This window comes from Chlamydotis macqueenii, chromosome 17 (genome assembly GCF_036417535.1).
Source record: "Chlamydotis macqueenii isolate bChlMac1 chromosome 17, bChlMac1.mat, whole genome shotgun sequence".
Classification (NCBI taxonomy): Eukaryota; Metazoa; Chordata; class Aves; order Otidiformes; family Otididae; genus Chlamydotis; species Chlamydotis macqueenii.
The window spans coordinates 11,350,945-11,368,176 of record NC_141572.1 but is presented as its reverse complement, the minus strand read 5'-3'; the positions used below and the strand labels follow the sequence as shown (position 1 = coordinate 11,368,176).

General features: G+C 46.1%; 2 protein-coding genes across 10 annotated transcripts in view; both read left to right on the top strand.

The window, feature by feature from the left end:
• The window catches only part of DEPDC5 (DEP domain containing 5, GATOR1 subcomplex subunit), a 46,398-nt gene extending 43,067 nt beyond the window's left edge, over positions 1-3,331 (top strand). For 6 of the 7 annotated variants that reach the window (XM_086761893.1, XM_086761897.1, XM_086761894.1 and 3 more), the window contains 3 exons: positions 430-490; positions 1,567-1,649; positions 2,531-3,331. In XM_086761893.1, the coding sequence (XP_086618019.1) occupies positions 430-490; positions 1,567-1,649; positions 2,531-2,826 (440 nt within the window). In that variant the 3' untranslated portion in view covers positions 2,827-3,331. Of the gene's footprint in view, positions 1-429; positions 491-1,566; positions 1,650-2,530 lie in introns of those variants that run through there. The other variant, XR_015260487.1, reaches the window with a different exon arrangement.
• Positions 3,332-3,464: 133 nt separating this feature from the next.
• On the top strand, positions 3,465-16,835 carry ANHX (anomalous homeobox). 3 transcript variants are annotated; one of them, XR_015260488.1, is made up of 10 exons: positions 3,465-3,671; positions 5,302-5,568; positions 6,213-6,337; positions 6,558-6,681; positions 7,926-8,112; positions 8,596-8,728; positions 8,983-9,284; positions 13,453-13,540; positions 15,424-15,640; positions 16,103-16,835. XR_015260488.1 is itself a non-coding variant. In XM_086761900.1 (10 exons), the coding sequence occupies exons 1-10, from the start codon at positions 3,585-3,587 to the stop codon at positions 15,514-15,516; spliced, it is 1,554 nt and encodes a 517-aa protein (XP_086618026.1). In that variant the 5' UTR covers positions 3,465-3,584; the 3' UTR covers positions 15,517-16,835. The 3 variants fall into 3 exon arrangements, 2 of the variants coding, with proteins under 2 accessions (XP_086618026.1, XP_086618025.1); XM_086761900.1 differs by adding an exon at positions 9,852-9,999 and having other exon boundaries at positions 15,424-16,835; XM_086761899.1 differs by having other exon boundaries at positions 15,424-16,835.
• The last annotated feature ends 397 nt before the right edge of the window (positions 16,836-17,232 follow it).

Below are 17,232 nucleotides of genomic sequence, written 5' to 3'. Positions count from 1 at the left end.
GTTTTCTTTATTTTTATTAACCCTTGACCCATTGTCCAGATGTAAATGTTAAACAAGCGGTGACAAATCCATATGCCGTGAGGTCACCATAGCCCCGCTGATTTTGAACTAAGTATTTTCAGAGCACTCTGTGGTGATACGCAGCAGCCCACTCTCCTTCCTTGCCCCCTCCCACGCATCCCATTATGTTCCTCTTCTTCATCTGGAGAGACACACAAGCTAAATTCAGGGATGAATCTGCTACTGGAGTGTACAAGACATCTCTAATAAGATGGCATTCAAGGGACAGCTGATAGAAGAAAACGTGACTAAAAGAAATTACTAGAAAAAACAAAGTGCACCGAGGTCTCCTGAGGAAAACTGAAGTCTTGAAAAAGAAGGAAACAAAGTGGCTTTACTGGGTAATTGTTACCTTTCTGCTTATTTCAGGCTTCGAACCAGAAACATACTGGGACCGTATGCATCTCCTCCAGGAAGCAATAGCACACAGGTACGTACAGGGCAGAGTGACTGAAAGGGTCACATCTCCCTGGATGCAGGACAAAGGCCTCTGCTGAACGGTTGCTCCTGAGTCACAGGGGTTCTGTGCTGTCTGCCTCTCTGAAATGGGCTTGTGGATTTTTAGACTAAAACGTAACTAGAATGCCTGGAGGTGGTTCTGTGGGTGCAAGGGGGTGGGTAGGTAGTGTTTCAGCCTGCCACTCGTTAGCAAACCATGCTCACCTCCTAGAGAGGGCACTGTCTTTGGAAGGTGCCCTGTTATTCTAAGTTGGAAGCAGATACACTGTAAATAGATTCCTTTCTGGGAAGAGACAGTGATTTCCTTCATGTGTACTTAACGCAGTCTTGAACTGGATGACAACCAATGACTGGCAATAGGCAGGAGACTGGGGTGTGAGCTGGAGGTTGGGCCCAATTTAAGAAGGAATTGTTGAAAATTTTGAATACTATCTAGCCTTACCCCTGGGTGTGCTTGAGCTGCCAGTTTGTTTCACAGTGTTGCTGCCAAGGTCTTTTTCATGACTGCCATTTGTAATGGACTTTAGCTTGGAAATAAGCTTTCATTAGCTTAGAAAGCAGGAGAGGAACAAGTATTCTCCAAACGGTGAAGAACTGTCAGATGAGCTGCTTGAAGCTTGGTGTGGAATAGGAAGAAATGTTACAGCTTGAAACATACCCAAGGAGCGCCTGTCTTGACGATTGCTATTCCCTCATTCGTGTGCAGCTGCCCCATTGTCAGAGACTGCTTAGTGCTCTCCCAAACTGAGCTACCGGTGCTCGTTTCCAGCGTGAGCTGGGCAGAGATCAGTTTTGAGTTACAAGCTTTCACACTGTGCCTAGCAGGGGTGGAGAAGAGTTGGAGCAGCTCAGCTCTCTTCATCTCTTTTCCACTTGTCTTCAGGCCTTAAGAAAAGGGAGCCTTTCTGATAATGGAAGGTTCTCCCTGTTGCCCCCGTCTTGGGCTGAAGTAATCCTAGCTGGAGTGGCTCTTTTTATCAGGGTTTTTTTGTTTGGTTGGTTGGTTTTTCTCCCTTCTTCTAATTTCCCTGGTGTTTGTTTCTCCAGATTCGGATTTGTGCAAGATAAATACTCAGCCTCTGCATTCAACTTCCCAGCTGAGAACAAGCCCCAGTATATCCATGTCACAGGTGAGCATGATTTGGCAGGTATTTGGGCAAGGAGGAGGCTATTCAAAACAAAAGAACCATTTTACATGCAGTTTGTGATTTATGTCAGTGATGCTGGTCCTCGTTGTGTCCCTAGGCAGATGATAAGTAGCTGTATCAGCCAACACAAACCAGAATGCTGGAGAGGCAGTAGGAAAAGCACAAAGTGTTGCTGCTAATCAGTGGCATTGGTTTGAAATCTTGCTTTATGGTGTCTCTGAAAGTTTTCCAGGAGATGGAGAAATAAAAAAAAAAAAATAAAGCAGAGCTCATTCCAAGTGCAGTGTAAATAAATGTGTATCTAGAAGCTAGAAGGAGGGAAAGATGTTGGGACAAGTCAGTGCTCTGTTCTCATGCTTAAGGTCAGTTGTAGATGCATCTTTACCTATACACACTGTGTGGGAGATAGATAAAAGTATTTAGGATCCACTTGCTCTCGTTATTGTCTCATTCCATCTTCATAAATGTTAGTGATCTGTCAGCACTTCTAAGCTGCACGCGTGGCATATTACAGTAATATGTATATGTTCAGAGGGGTTGCTGAGACAATGACAGGAAAAGAGCTTTTGGAAAATTGCAGAAGAGAATGGAAATTGATGTAAAGTTAGAAAGATGGACCAGAGCCTACATCTTTGCTTCAGTCCATGCTACCAACAGAAGGCGAGACTAAGTGCGCTCTCTCCCAGTGTTATTTGCAGGAAGTGGCATGTAAAAGCAAAGGAGGAAAAGTATATCCCCTTTTATCCCCTAAAAGGCAATTAAATGAAACTCAGTCCAGTTTCCTTTTCAGAATTTAATTAGTCGGCTACCAGTTGTAGGGACTTAGGTCTGCCTAAGGCTCAAGTCCTGTCTGTTTCCTCCAGGGACAGTGTTTTTACAGCTACCCTATTCCAAGCGGAAATTCTCTTGCGGGCAGCAGCGACGCCGGCGCAACTCCACTAGCTCCACCAACCAGAACATGTTTTGTGAAGAGCGCATTGGCTACAACTGGGCCTACAACACCATGCTGACGAAAACATGGCGATCCAGCGCCACTGGGGATGAGAAGTTTGCTGATCGGTTGCTGAAAGACTTTACAGACTTCTGCTGGAACAAAGATAGCCGGCTTGTTTTATTTTGGACTGATTGTCTGGATAAGATGCATGCTAGTGCTCCATGAAGCAGGTTGTACCTGTTAGGGAGAGAGCTAGAAACTTTACCTTGTGGCAAGGAAGCAGGGGTGAAGGATGACTGGAAAAGAAGCTCTCTGTTGGATTCATCTTGAGGCTCCAAGAGGACCTGATCAATATTGCTGTTGATATTCAACAGAATTTGATTAAGCCCTTGGAAAAAGAATCTGAGCTCTTGGCTTGCCAATATCTATCACCTGACCTCATCTTGCTTTCAAGTAGCTGCAGTCCTTGATTGCCAAAACTTCAGTTAGAGCAGAGGGAAAGAAGGGAGAGTGCAAATGGTTTTCAAGGGCAGTCAGATTCAGCACAGTGTGATGGTAGCAGCTTACCATCACTGGAAATCACCGGTGCCATTTGCATCTCGTGTGCCTGACAGCAGCCTGCTTCTTTCCTTTTTGAGGGGTGCCTGGTTGTGTGAATATGTAAGATAAATGTGAGACACTTGTTAAATTTCATACATGTAAATAAGTAAAAAAGCAGAAAATTAAGTGACCAGATGTTTTGTTGTAACTCCAGACAGCAATACAAAATTGGGGGGTAAAGGAGAATAATTGCCAAAAGGAAATACTACTACTTGTGTCCAGCATGATAGTCCAATGGTGGGGCTTTGTCCTTTGAGCACCCAGGACTTTGTCTCCATCTCTGGATCTAGAACAATGTCACGTAGGCCGTGCGAGAAGCCAGTTACTGTCCTGCAAGGCCAGCATTCAAGCCTGAGGAGAAATCAAGGGCAACTGAACACAAGATGCTGCTGATGGGAAGAAAGAGGAGCATTATGAGCAGATTTTTAGGATATGTCTGCCTGCAGCAAACCGAAAAGGCCTGTGCTCAAGTATGTAGTCTTTGTCTTTGCAGAGAAAGCTCACCTATGGCGCATGGACTTAGCGTGAGCTGGTTATTTGGGTGTGGATTCCGGGTGGGCTCCGGACCCACACCCGGTAGTGCTGTGTGGGGAGGGGCTGTTGGCTCCTGCTGTGACATCCTTGCTGTTGTTACCGGTCCTCCCTAAACTGAAGTCAGCAAGAGGGCTGCCACATCCGCAGAGGTGTTCAGACCTGATTCAAGGAAAATCATAGCTGCTTCAGTTTTAACCCCTAAACTAAGTCTGCACTAGGCAGCACCCCCCTGGAAAAGGCTTGAGCTGCGTGCCTCTTCACTCTGTTCATCTAAGCGTGTTAAATTTATCCGTGCACGTCTGACCCCCCATTAACGTCTTAAAAATACTCTCTACTATGAAAGTAACTTGCTGCCGTCCATTCCGCCCAGTTGTACTGGGAATGTGGCTGCGCAGGCAGCCGTCGCTTTGCCGAAGCCACTGCAGGGGGGCGGGGGCGGAGTGCGGGGGCAGCCCTGCAGCACCCCGCCTGGGCCGCGCCTGCCAGCCGGCACCGCTCTTCCCGCTGCACAGCGCTTTCATCCCCCTCCGTCGGCACGAGGCTGCGGGCACGGGTGAGGATTCGGCTGTTGCCCTGCGGGGCAGTGCCCGCTCCGCACTGCGCGCAGCGTCCCGCGGAGCGCGCAGCCCTGCGCGGCCCTGCCCTGCGCTGGGGCGGGAGGCAGGGAGGGAAGCCCCCCCGCGCCCTGCCGCCCTCCTCTCCTGGGGGCCCGGCGGACTGGTAGCGGGGTACCGGGGCCCGGCGCTTCGCCGCGGGAGGAAGGGGCCAGGCCGCCGAGGGGTCGAGCTCTGGCGCCCGGGGCTGCGCTCCCGCTGCCTGGGGAGCGGACGAGGCTGCCGGGGTGTCCCTGCTCCTCAACCTCGCAGGTATTTAACAGCTTTCCCCCCGCTTTTGTCCTGGCCAGGGGGTGGGGTGTCCCCGAGGGGACCCGCCGGGCACGGGGGCATCGCCCCGGCCTCCTTTCGTCAGGGAAATGGGCGAAAAGCAGCCCCGGCGGTCCCCGGAGTTACGCGGGTGTAACTGCCGACCGCCCCGGCTTGTCCCACCCCGTTCTGGAGAGAAACCTCATTCCTTTCACCTGCACGTCTCTGGCAGTTTTAACCTGTAAGCTGCAGATGAAAAGCTCCACATAGTGACTTGGATGTGGGGGTACCAGCTCCGAACGGGAGCGGAGGGTCTGGGGGCACACGCGTGTGCGTGGGGTACTGCCGTGCCCGCAGCCGCGCACACCGGCCGAGGCGGGGAGGACGGGGAGCAGCCCGGTGTGCGGTTCCCCGCAGCAGCCCTCCTGCCTTGGCCTCCGAGTCTTGGGGCAAGTTTTATGTGTCTTTCTGAGCTTTGCTTTCTCGACTACAGACGTGGTGTGCCTTTCAGGACTGCTTTAGGGCTAGCTTTATTTTAAGTGTTTTGAGGTCCTTAGGCTGCTTTTAACAACGCAGTGAATTTCTTTCCTTTAAAAAAAAAAAAAGAAAAAGAAAAGAAAAGCATACCATAGAAGCTAAAAATAGGAGATAATAGTTTTTATAGTTCTTATCTAACCACAACTTTGTGCATTGCATAGAAAAGGCTTCCAACAGGACCAGGATGAAGCGGTTCATGGCCATGTTAAACAGGAATAAAAACAAGGATCCCCCACCCACAAAGTTGCTGGATCTAGCAGGACAGCTTTGCCAGGACCTCCAGAACTCGTCTCCTGGTCTGGAGAAGCTGGTTGGGGCCATGATGGAATGCAAACACAAGATGCATTTTCTCACTAACATCCACGTTGTCCGAGCTTGCGTGTTTGTTCATATCCATAACAGGCAGCACGACACAGCCTGCAGACTCCTGGAGGTAGGGATGTGTTCTTCGTTTCTTCACGGAGACAAAAAGCAGTATTATAAAAATAGTAGTTAGAGCTGTTGGTGCAGAGATGCCCGAACTGCAGCATGTGGAGCATTTCCAGCTGGCGTACCTTCCAGCAGTGGAAGGTGATACATGTGCATTGGTTGACCTGAAACACAGGATTAAGCCTTTGCTACAGGCAGTTACTATTAATCAGTCAAGGGGAAGAAGGCAATTGGGTGATGATGGGGTTGGCTGTAGTTTGTGCAAGCAGGATTTCTGTTCTCTAGTCTGTTGGTTCTCTGAGTTTTTCACATACTTAGGGCTCAGGACGTAAAAGCCTTCGGGAGGCCAAGTTTAGAGGGCTTGCCAGGATGGGAAGATGTGGGGAAGATTGGCTGGCACCACTCAAGGTGCGAGGTTTTGGCCTCTAGATCTGGTAATGTAGCCCTTTTCACCGGGGAAAAGAAGGAATTAAGCAGGCAACTCCCTGTGTACATCAGAGAAGGTACAGCGAGTCATATACTTGGATAATGGCACCAGCTTGTTAAACCATTAGGAATCTCTGAGTAAGTTTCTAGTTGTTGAGGGTTTTCCATTATAGGAAGCCTGATTACCTGGTAAAGGCTTGCTTACATATTATTTTGTTTTAGTATTGCAAGGCAGCAGAGAAGGAGGAGCTGGTGCAGCTTTGGCATGAGATTCACTACCGCAGGGTTATGGAGAAACACCACGTGGATTTTCTGACACCACTGCAGAAATTCCGTTGCAGGAAGAGGTACCGTGGCATGGGCAAATGAATTTTTTTTTTTTCTGTACTGTAGTTAGCAGATGCAGGGGGTAGAGATGCAGAGACTGTTTTTGCATCTCAAGATGGCTGCTGCTTGGAGCTAGCTTCTTCTTGGCATATTGACCACTTGTGGCAATGTGAGAAAATTCCCATGAATGTGAATGAATCTTTTTGGGTCCTTTTAAATCCTGTTTTCTCCTGTGTGCAGGAATCCTCCGCCTATTTCCCTTTGTCCTGAAGGTTTGAAGAATCGAAACTATTCAGATGAAGTACGCCAGCAATTGCACAGGTTTGCTGCAGAGGTGACAACAAATCCAAACAAGAAACAGCGGGTAGGGATATGCTTCTTCCAATCAAGTTTCTTGTCACAGAAAAGCAGAACTCCCCCATCAGGGGTCTATAACTGGTTTCATTCTAAGTCCTTGTTTTCAGAAGCCCCAGCAGGGCTGGGATTCCCCATTTTTGATCTTTCCCTAAAGGTTTCCTTACAAAATTGTCAAGTTCATGCTAAGTAATTTCACTTACTTTGGACAAAAAGATCAGGGGTAATAAATTCCTCACTGGGTTTTAAACAGTTCTAATTTTGTAATGATTGAGCATAGGCAGTGAAACAACCATCACTCAGAAGAGCTATGTTACAGTGATAAATAGTTCTGACTTGACTGAATTACAGCCTGTATAAGATTTGCACTTTGCTTACCAGAATATATTTTGTACTGACTTATCACATTAAATTCACAGAATTTGAAAACCTGATAGGCTATGTCGATGTATGCATGTATCTACCTTATTTGGACAGGGAAAATTTTGTAATGAACCAGGACACATCTGAATTAATTCAGTGATCCTTGTTGATTAGTACCTTGCAAGGTGATGGCTTCAGACTTTAAAGTCTGCCTTTGTAGTGGTCCATTTTTCCAACACCCTTCTCATATGAGGCAGGATGGCCTGGTGAATAGTTCGTTTATTTCTTACCCTTTTCATAAAGCAGCGACAACTTCCAAATTTTAATTAAAAAAAAAACAAACCAAAAAACAAAACAAATTGGGAGCATAATGAAGTTGCATAATTAAGTCCTAAAATGTCAGGATACAATAATCACTTATGCATTAATTTCCCAATACGTTTTTCACTTATGTGATCTCATTGTTTAATACAGCAGGAATTTTTCTGTGAACGTGATACAGATGTTTGTACTGCTCACAGTTTGTGAAAACTATTTAATGTAGTAAATGCATTAGTGTTTATCCTGTTAGTGTCGTGTTAGTGATGTGAGGCTGTCATTCTGTGGGAAGAGCATGCCTTGGTAAGGCTTTACGTTTTAATATAACAATATAAAGTAACAGTATATCGCTTCCTTTAGCTAACAAGTTTACTAGGGCAGCAGCATGGAATGTATGTTTTCCAGCAACTCTTGAGTTTATCCACATAGACTTATCAGACACCTAGTGAACAAACGTCTCTGGGTTTGAAGGTTCTTTTGCTGGGCTGCTTTTGGAACTGAAGGGAAAAGCCTGCTTATCTGGGTGTGGTTTATTCTTTTTCCTCTGATGTCTCCCTACACCTGGGTTTGCAGGAGGGATTGGCTCAGGACATGAACCTGCAACCAAGTCAGGTCTATAATTGGTTTGCAAATTATCGACGACGTCAAAAATCCTGCCTCGCTCGTACGGAGAAGCTCAACAACTCATGTCCTGAGAAGGCTTTGACTTACTACACAAAGGAGCAGCAGGATAAAGGATCCTACATTCCACACACTGCAGGTTTGTCTCTTCCTAATGGGCTTGGGATGTGGTCCAGAAAGCTGAAAAACAATTCTAAATTCCCTCCGGAAGGGAAGGATATTTCTTCTCCAGAACAGCATCTATATGCTGATGGATGAAGTGGACATTGGAGGACTCTAATTCAGTGGAGTGCATCATTGTTTGGCTGGAGGCTGTCACTCTGCAGAAGGAGCAAGCATTAATAAGGCCTGTGCAAGGACGGGTGAAAAGAGATGCCTGTCTCAGAAGGGGCACCAAATGAAAGCAAATAAATGGCAGGCAGGAGGTTTTAGTTCTCCAATTCTGGGATCAGGGCAGTACTCCAGTAAAACCCAGTATTTCCGTGCCCCTTCACAGAATCTTGACCAAACTTCAGTCACGGGGAATAAGAGGGCCTTGCTGCATTTGGCAAATTAGACTTGTTTCGTTGCTTTTTGGAGTAACTATTAGTGTTCCTTCACCTGCCTGGCCTGCACCTTTCAGATGGATCTTGTGTAGGCATCGGCTCTGAGCAGATGGAGATAACCCTCATGCCCTGTGTCCCGGGGTGGGAGCAGTCAGCTGCAGATCTGGATAAGCCTCCTGAAGGAACTTACTTAAAGATGCTGGAATCCAGGTGATGTATGAAAAAGTCTTTACAGTGACAGTTCAGAGGTGAAGCAACCTTTAAACTTGTTCATGGAACTGACTTTCAGTTCCCAGGGGACATCACTTAGGAGTATTTACTCCATAGATGGGAGCAGTCCGTGCTCCGCATCAGGCAGTCAGAGCATCTAGCAGTTAATCTCCCAGCTGTCAAGGGCAGGATTCAAAGATTTAGCTCTTCGCAAAGCAATATGTCTGACTGCTTTATTTTCTCCATCATTACAGCTTTATGCAGAGCAGTGAGCTGTATGAAGCGAGGACAAGCAAGGCTTTGTTAACCACTCACCACACTGAGGAACCTGTAGCTTTTTGCACTGAGGCTATGCTGGAACCAGGAACAGGCTTTAACTCTCCTGTCCTGCAGCCCAGAGAAGTAGCAAGCAGTACTGATGCCAGCTCCCAGCTGGATAACTTTGTCCTGTGCTCCTGTGGGTCCCTTACCTTCCAAGATGAACAGCTGGCCATGTGGCAGGCCCCTTCCAGCACCAGAGGAATCTCTGGCTCCATGTGGACCCCAAGTATAGAAGGTTAGTAAAACTGCACCCAGATCTTTGACCTTAAGAGTTTCCAAGCTTCTCTTCCCTTTGTTGTAAACACTTCTTCCATAAGAGTACTTTTCCAGCAAGGTGGATTCTTTTTAGCATTTCCATTGGAAGAGTCCCTTCAGGTGTCGTCTGCTCACCTTGTCAGTTTGCAAGCTTCTGCTGGGTTTTTAAATGCCTGTCATTCTTAAGAGATTGCCTGAGCAGAGTCTGGGAACTTTTTAACTGTGACATAGTGTTCATCTTCAGCAACACATTTGCACTTTCCTTTCTCCTTACTGCTATTCTTTCTCTCTCCCTCTCTGTTTCTTTCCTGTCCAGTCTCGTGCAACCATCTCTTTTCTTCTCCCTGTTCTTCAGAAAAGCCTTGACAGGATATGTGAGTGATGTCCACCTGCTTTTGCTGTAGGTCTACACAACAGAAAGTGCTGTGACTGCCATTTAACCAGCCTCTGGTGAATGTGGAGCAAGGGGGGGGGAGCGAATAGCTGGGTCAGAAGTTGGGGTCATGTTATCTGTAATTGTCTTTAATACCAGCATTTGTTTCAGCAGGTATCAGAGCTCCCTTGAGCAGAGTCCCTCAAGGAGGCTATATTGAGGCCAGTTCAGGAAGAATCATTCAGCAGTCAGATTTAGAGGTTGAAAGCTTCATCCTTAGAGAAGGACAGCTAGGGACCCTGGAATCTATTCTTCCCCAAAGGTAAAGGGAGCAGAAAGCACAGGGCTTCTTAGAGGCAGGAGTAACAATGATGCTGTGGGTCTAGCCTTGTCCTGATTTCCCTGTTGAAAAATGCTGGAGAAAGACTCTAGTGATGCATCTCATTCCAGGGGCCTGACTCTCCACTGACCTGTCCAGTGCAGATCTTTGTATCAGTGCACTGGAAATGGGAAATTCTCTGTAAGTGTATATCTGTTTTACGGTGGTGTCGGGACCAGCCTCATCAGAGAAGACATGAACCCCTCTCTTTAAAGCAGCTTTAGCTTCTGAGCTATTCTGTTTTTCTTTTTGGCAGAAAATCATAAACTTACACTGATCTCAGTGAGAGCTGATTCTGTGGGCTGGGTTGGTAGGGCCCGTATTTAGTCCTAAAATAGTTTTTGTAGCTTCATAACCTCATGACAATATTATTCCATAGTGCAAGCTTTCCAAACTGAAAGACAGAAAGACAGGCACTGTTCTGTCTTTGTTTTCCACCTGTATCAAGTGTTTCAGACTGCAGGTTTTCTCTGGGACTTGAGATGAATTCACAGAATGCAAAACAACAACGATCTGTGCCATCTTCCATATGTTATACAACTTCCATAACGTTACATAAAAATAAACACTGCCAAACAGACATTATGAGGTTCCTTCAATTTACTGATCTCAAGACAGAGCAGGAGCAGGAGCCCTGTTTCATAACCCTTCTGCTTGACACTGCTCAGCATTTGTGCTAGCATGACACTGTCAAGGAAATGTCAAAGAGGCAGGTAGGAGCAGTTCTATTCCCACTTTATAGATGAGGAAGCAGAGGCACAGAGAGGCTTTGTGGCTTGTCAAGCAACAAGGGGAGGCAGTGATTCACTGGAGATAAAAATCAGTGGGTTTTTTTGCCTCCCAGTTCCCTGCTAAGAATATTTCTGCCTTTTGCCCCTAGTTCCCAGTTGGCTCGGTACCTACAGTTGTTCACGTTCATGTCAGACTCCCCACTATGAATTCCTGGGGAGAACCCAGGTCTGGGCACTGTAAACCCACCTCAGTCTATGTTTTAGGATTCGTAGTTTTAAACAGTGGCTAAAGATCATGAAAGACCAGTGAGACTTGCTGGCAATATTCTGGCTGGATTTAAAATTGCATGTTCTGACTCTAGAGTGAGCTCATGTTTATTTTTAAAATACGCTTCACCAGTAGAAGAAATCTATGGTGAATGTCGCCTTGTTGGGTATGTCAGTTGTGCCAGGAATCTGCACACCCTTTATCGTATTCCTCACAGGGGCAGGACTTGCTGCTTTGTTGACACCTTCTAGTGAGGGTGTAGTTATTTGAACTCTATTTGTAAATCCTGTTTGGCTTAATGGCCTGGTCTAGCTCCCTTCAAAACCTTCAACTCCCCAGAATACCGAGAACACTATAGAACATCAGTCTCTTTAGAAGTGAGTGATGCTTAGGCTGCTACTTCATCTTATGCCCTTTTGCAGTTAATCTCTAGAGAGCCAGGAGACCTCAGGTGGGTAGTCTTGAGTAAGATCACTGCTCTGTGAGTGGCAATGAATGAGGATCACCTTTGTTATCAGGCAGAGCCCTCTGAGTTACTGGATTAGAGAGAAGTATTGTGTCACCTGAGTCATCTTTAGCTATAACGTTGAAATGAGCATCACTCATCTGGGGACTCATGAAGGAGTCAACAGCTTAAGCTCTAAGACAAATGAGTGTTGCTATCCTGGAAAGACAGGGCAGTGAAGTTATCCCTGCTTTAGAGATAACAATAAAGCACAGAGAAGGAAATTATTTGTCCAAGGACACCCACCTGGAGTGGCCTTAGTGTTATGCTCTCACTGCCTTGCCAGCACCTGTGGCTCCCTGCTTCCTGCAGGGGTGGAGCTACGAGTCAGCCGAAGGACCCTTAATCTGCTTGTCTCGTTTTTAAAGGTGCTCATCTGGAAAGGACTTGGCCTGAAAGCTTATTAGAACAATTCCAGTTGATTTATTTAACGGGCTTTTTACAGTCAATCCTACGCACTTGGGCTCTATCCAAACCTCTTTTGATCTACAGAGCTGTGAGGTGGGAGTGTGAGGGGGAACCAGGCTGGAAGCTGACTGTCTCCATCTGCTCCTGCTGCCTGGCAGGAGAGTTTGATCCAGCCAGCGAACTGGAAGTCCCTGCGGGACACCAAACACATGCTCGCCTTTACAGATAGTGGTGTTGTATCCTCGTCACTCCTTGAGTTGGGACAGGTGGAATGTAGCCCAGATACAGTTCATGCAGAATATAACTCTCTCAAGCCTCACATTTCAAACAGAAATGCGCACTGAACTCTGTGGAGCAAGACAGGCTGCATTTATGAGCTAGCATATTGATTTAGAAAACATCAGTGCTGAGATGCTCATTGCAGCTTACCGCTTCTGCCTGCATTTTTAGGATTCCAGCTCAGAGTGCTAGGAATCCTCCTGCTGTTAGGCTCTCCCCTCTGGATAGCCCAGCACTATGACACTGGCAGGCAGCAAGTTCAGAATGTACAAAAGGAGGTTACTTTTTGGCATGTTGCATAATTAAATAGCAGAATTTGTTGCTAAGGGCATTGTCCGTGTCAGTGTAAGTGGGCTATGAAAAAGGATGAGACAAATTCTTGGGGGTGCAGGGGGCTGAGTCCATTTGTCGTTAGTACGTGTAATTGCCTGAATGCAGCCTCCAGCAGAGGAGTCCCAAGAATGATTGCTGGAACCTGGGGGGCATTCCAAGGAAGGGCAGCTTGACGCTTTGCCCGGTTTCTTCTACGTTTTTTCCTGCACTCTATTAGTTGGCAGCTTTGGTCTGGCCTGTATGGCCATTCCGACCCTGGGCTATTCCTGGGAGCGGTGTGGGCAGTGTTGTGGGAATACAGATACTTCAGAGTTGGTGATGAAGGGAGAGAACATCCCATGATCAGGTATCCAGTGTCTCCTACTTGACCCAGTGCCCGCAGACTGTGACCTCTTTCGAGAGGCTGGCAGAGCCCTCAGGGGCGGTGTGGATGGGGAAGCCATGTCCCCAGACTCGACTGGCGACCTTGAAGAGCTATAGTGGAATCGTAGCCAATGTTGTGGCTATGTCTAAAGCCGCACGTTTATGTGTTTTGACTCTTTAGATCTGTGTTTTTAAGATATGCTCCAGGAAACAGACATTTTGGTAGACATCTCCTTGTTTATGGAGAGTGTTCTGGGGGCCTAAGGAAAGCTGCAAATCAAGATGTCATTCCTGTATCCTGCTCCTGGTCAAGCTGGTCCTCCCAGCACAGAATCTGTATTTTCACAGCATAACAATTTGGAGAAATGGGGCAGGTTTGTAGACAACAGAGCTCTGTTGAATTAATAGTCTTGCCAGCAGCCCCTCTTGTCCTGCTGCAAAACATAACAGTAAGTGATGAATAGAGCATAAATACAAATGCATTTATATATCATCGTGTTTTCTTCCAGTTCCTGTCAGACTATGTTTGGCAAGCCTCAGTGCCCACCTGTTTCTGCACCCTGCGTGGAAGAAAGCCAAGCCTTGGGTCAAAGCCAGGTAAGAGAACGCACCTAATGTTCAGAGAAAGGAGCTTAGCCCTATACACACCATCCAGCTGTAGCTCTCACGCAGGAGATGTGAAATCTCACATCGTATTTAGTACGGAACATGTCTGATCTAAGCATCCAGTTCAGAGCAAGCTGGGCAGTCCCTGGGTAGCATCTAGCAGATGCTAGAAGAAGAGGTGTTTGTGTTGGTTTTTCCACTTGGGTTGCTTATCAGACCCTGATTTTACTAAATGTGTCATTGAAATGATGGCCAGAGCAACCTGTGTCATTTAAATTTTAAGGGCTCGCTGAGCACTGTGGAAAGAAGACAACTGGAAGATGGCTGTTTGAGGGTCCTCCCCTCTGAGGGGTTCTGCAGAATTTGATTCTGACCTCTTAAAATCTTTTGTGTGATTTTCATTTCCAAGTCTGTGTTATTGATGAGGAAAAGGGATTTTGCACTGTTCTGAGATGGCTGATAACAGTGCACAGAGCAATGTTATTATAGGAAACTATTAAAAAAAAGTTACTTCTATGATCTGGATGCAGTCTGCATGCCTTCTTACAGTGATTTTAAGGCAACAGAGAATAGAAGTTAGAAATCTGGTGCTTTCAAGGGGATGGGAGCACATCTGTGAATTAAATGTTACTTAAAAAATAGGACCCAAGAAAGCCCTATCTAAACTGTACCTTCAGCTATTTTTTGGCTTTGCTGTGTTGTTCTACCAGTCAGCTAGCATCCGTTTCTGTTTCTCTTGCAATGTAAGCTGCTGGAGAAAACCTTTTTAAAAGAGATTTTGAAAAGCAGGAGACCGTATCTGCTGGCCTCATTATGGGAAGCGGCTGCAGCTCTGAGGGCAGTAACAGAACCCCTTTTGAGCCTTTGAAAGCATCAATATAAAGATCTGTATCTCGGAAAGTGGCCTTTTTACCAGCCATAATGTGAGCCGGATGAGTAGGAAAGCTTTGGGCATTAATAATGAATGAGCCTTTTCTAAGATTTGCAGAGCATACAGTCTTCTATAGCTAGAGTTTTCATCTTGCTGTTTTGCATTCTTGCACTGATTTTGCCATGCGTTAGAAACATGACACTCAGTGCAATCTGGGCTGGGGAGCAAGATACTGTGTGGTGCCTGCAGATGCCAAAGGGGACATCTTCAAATCTTTGTAATGATTACTCAGTTCAGGAATTCAGAAAAGCGATTTTTGCATATTTTAATGTGTGCTGTAGGAAAAGGAAGAGTTTGGATGGGTAAATGATTTTACAGCATTCTACAGACTTTCTGGGCACTCCGTTTCTTGCTGAATCAACTCGCCTTGGGCTTGTTGCAGGAATATGGAGATGGGTGGTTCCTGTGTCTGTACCACAGGGGTGCAGATGTATGCTTCCTTTTGTCCACACATGACTTTAAATTTGCTTTTCGTAGCCAAAATGAGACTAAAGAAAACCAAGCAAACAAAAAAAAAAAGATAATTCATTTTGGAAACATTTATTTCCCTCCCTGAACAGAGCTCCCTTGTTCAGGTGATCACTCCCTCCTTAATTATTTCATGCTGGTTTTACCCGCTGTCATTTACTTGCTTTTATAGGAGGCAATGCCTTGGGCAAAGGGAAGGGAATTGCTCTTCTCTGAATTACTAAGAATTAAATTGTGCACTGATTGTGCTTGTCATTTTTACACCCACGTCCTGTACAGATGGATTACTCTACCTGAACTGAGGGAGGAACAAGGACTTCATCACTTGATGCACACAGCCCTCACTATTTACATTCCCTCTCACCGCACAGTCTTGTGCTACTGTATGTCTTCCAAAGGAGCTCTACCTCCATGAGCAACAGCATCATTAAAGATCCTACGTGGTAAAACTTTGATCCCTTCCTATGTCTTTCAGGTCCTGCAGGATCCAGCTGGTGACCCATTAACCAACGACACGTTCTGGGCAGCATGGCTGCTCTTTGAATTCTCAGCTGGGGGACGAATGTGACCTGCCTGCAGAGATGCTCAGTGTGGTCTGCACTTCCCCAGGAAACACCCCATCCTTTCCTGTTTTTTTCCTTATTTTTTAAATGAATGAGGGGTTTGACATAAAGATGAACAGAGACAGTGAGGTAGAAGGATTAAGGCTTTTTCTAATAGTTACACAGTTTGTTATAGTTACAGTTTTATTAAGAATTTTGCAAAAGATAGAAGAAACCAAAGGTGCATTATGGATTTTAAGTTTTTAGTGGAGCAGTCTGAAGCTGCGCTGTAGATGCTAAAAATATCAAGCCACTAGATCTGTGGCAGTTACATATTTCTACCCGTAGCACTGGTCAGATCTGACTCCTTCATTACATCATGAAGGTTAACGAAGCTCCTGTATGCAAAAAGAGTAAAATGTAGTTACATTGCCCAGCAGTGGATATTGGATAGCTGAGACCTTATTTTCTAGATCTGAAAAAAAGTTAAGTGCTGTATTTCTGTTGTACTGCTGGGTGTAACTTCTGGAGTGTTCCATACTCCATAGTGCCACATGTGACACAAACCGGAGCACAGCAGAATTTGCAGTGCTAAAGTCAATATTCTTGCAGGACTGGAGGAGGTCGTACCAGTGTTGTCGGTATTTAATACTACCTGCAACTCAGATTGCTCACAAAAGAAGGATGAATGGAGGAGGTGGCAGCTGCTGAACCCTCTTGATCCATTTTCAGTCCCCAGATCCAGATGGACTGAAGCTGCCAAGGCAACTGTGTCACCCTTCAGGTGGTCTGTGGCAGTCCGGCAGCAGGCGAGCACATCCTATGCAGACGAGCGCCCTGCAAAGCAGTGTGAGTTGTGCAGACTGTTTCCTACACGCTGTAGTAAGTGTGGGGCTAATAGTGTATTTAGCTGAAGGCTTGCTCCCCAGGGGTAAGCTGTTTCACTGCAGTTCTCCTGGGGAGCGTGCGCAACTCTGTTCCTTTTGCCTGGTAGTTTTCCCTACTTAACCCAGGCTCAAGGCCGCCTGTTACACTGCATCTCACGCTGCTCACCATCAGGAGCCTCCGTTTCCTTTCTTGCTCTTGGAAACTAAAAAGCAAAATTGTGTATGAGAGTGTTAGTGCATGAGTAGCAAAGCAGACCCTTGATGCAGGTTTAAAACGAATACTGCAAGTCATTGGTTAGTGTTTTGAGTAGTCTCCGTAAGTATTAATGCTATTATAAAAATGTGTATTGCAAAAGGAGTAATCTTTGCCAAAACTCCAGACCTGAGATACACAAAGTAGATGCCTCCAGTACCTTTTGTAATAAAGTTAGCAAATAAAGGTTATGAATGACTCTTTCTCCAGGGTTCATTTTTTTTTTTTTAAGGTAAGAGGATGAAATGGGTAATTCACACATGGTATTTAATAATGTGTTAAACCCTAGCACCAGCTGTCCTGGGTACACTTGTGCGTGTTGAAACCCTGATACTTCCTTTATTTTGGTGGATCTCACTTGGGAGGCCATTTTCTTGTTGTGGAGTTTTTATGTTGAAAACAGTAATGCTTCGAAGGGTTATGCATACGTTCCAAGTTTTTATTTCCTTCAGCAATGGGGCCCTGGGCACAGGAAGGACCATCCTAGAAAGCCGTGAGGGACGTGTTCATGCGGTCTCAACAGACCCGCGCCCCATCTACCTGCCCCTCGCTCCTTCGCTGCAAAAACAGCTTTCGGCTCCCGCGGCCGCTTCTGACAAACA

Excerpts from the sequence above, each read along its gene's own strand:
- ANHX (XM_086761900.1), top strand. The coding sequence starts at position 3,585 with ATGCTGCTGATGGGAAGAAAGAGGAGCATTATGAGCAGATTTTTAGGA. Across the intron at positions 8,113-8,595 it reads CTACATTCCACACACTGCAG|ATGGATCTTGTGTAGGCATC; the intron begins GTTTGTCTCTTC and ends TGCACCTTTCAG. Across the intron at positions 8,729-8,982 it reads TTAAAGATGCTGGAATCCAG|CTTTATGCAGAGCAGTGAGC; the intron begins GTGATGTATGAA and ends CCATCATTACAG.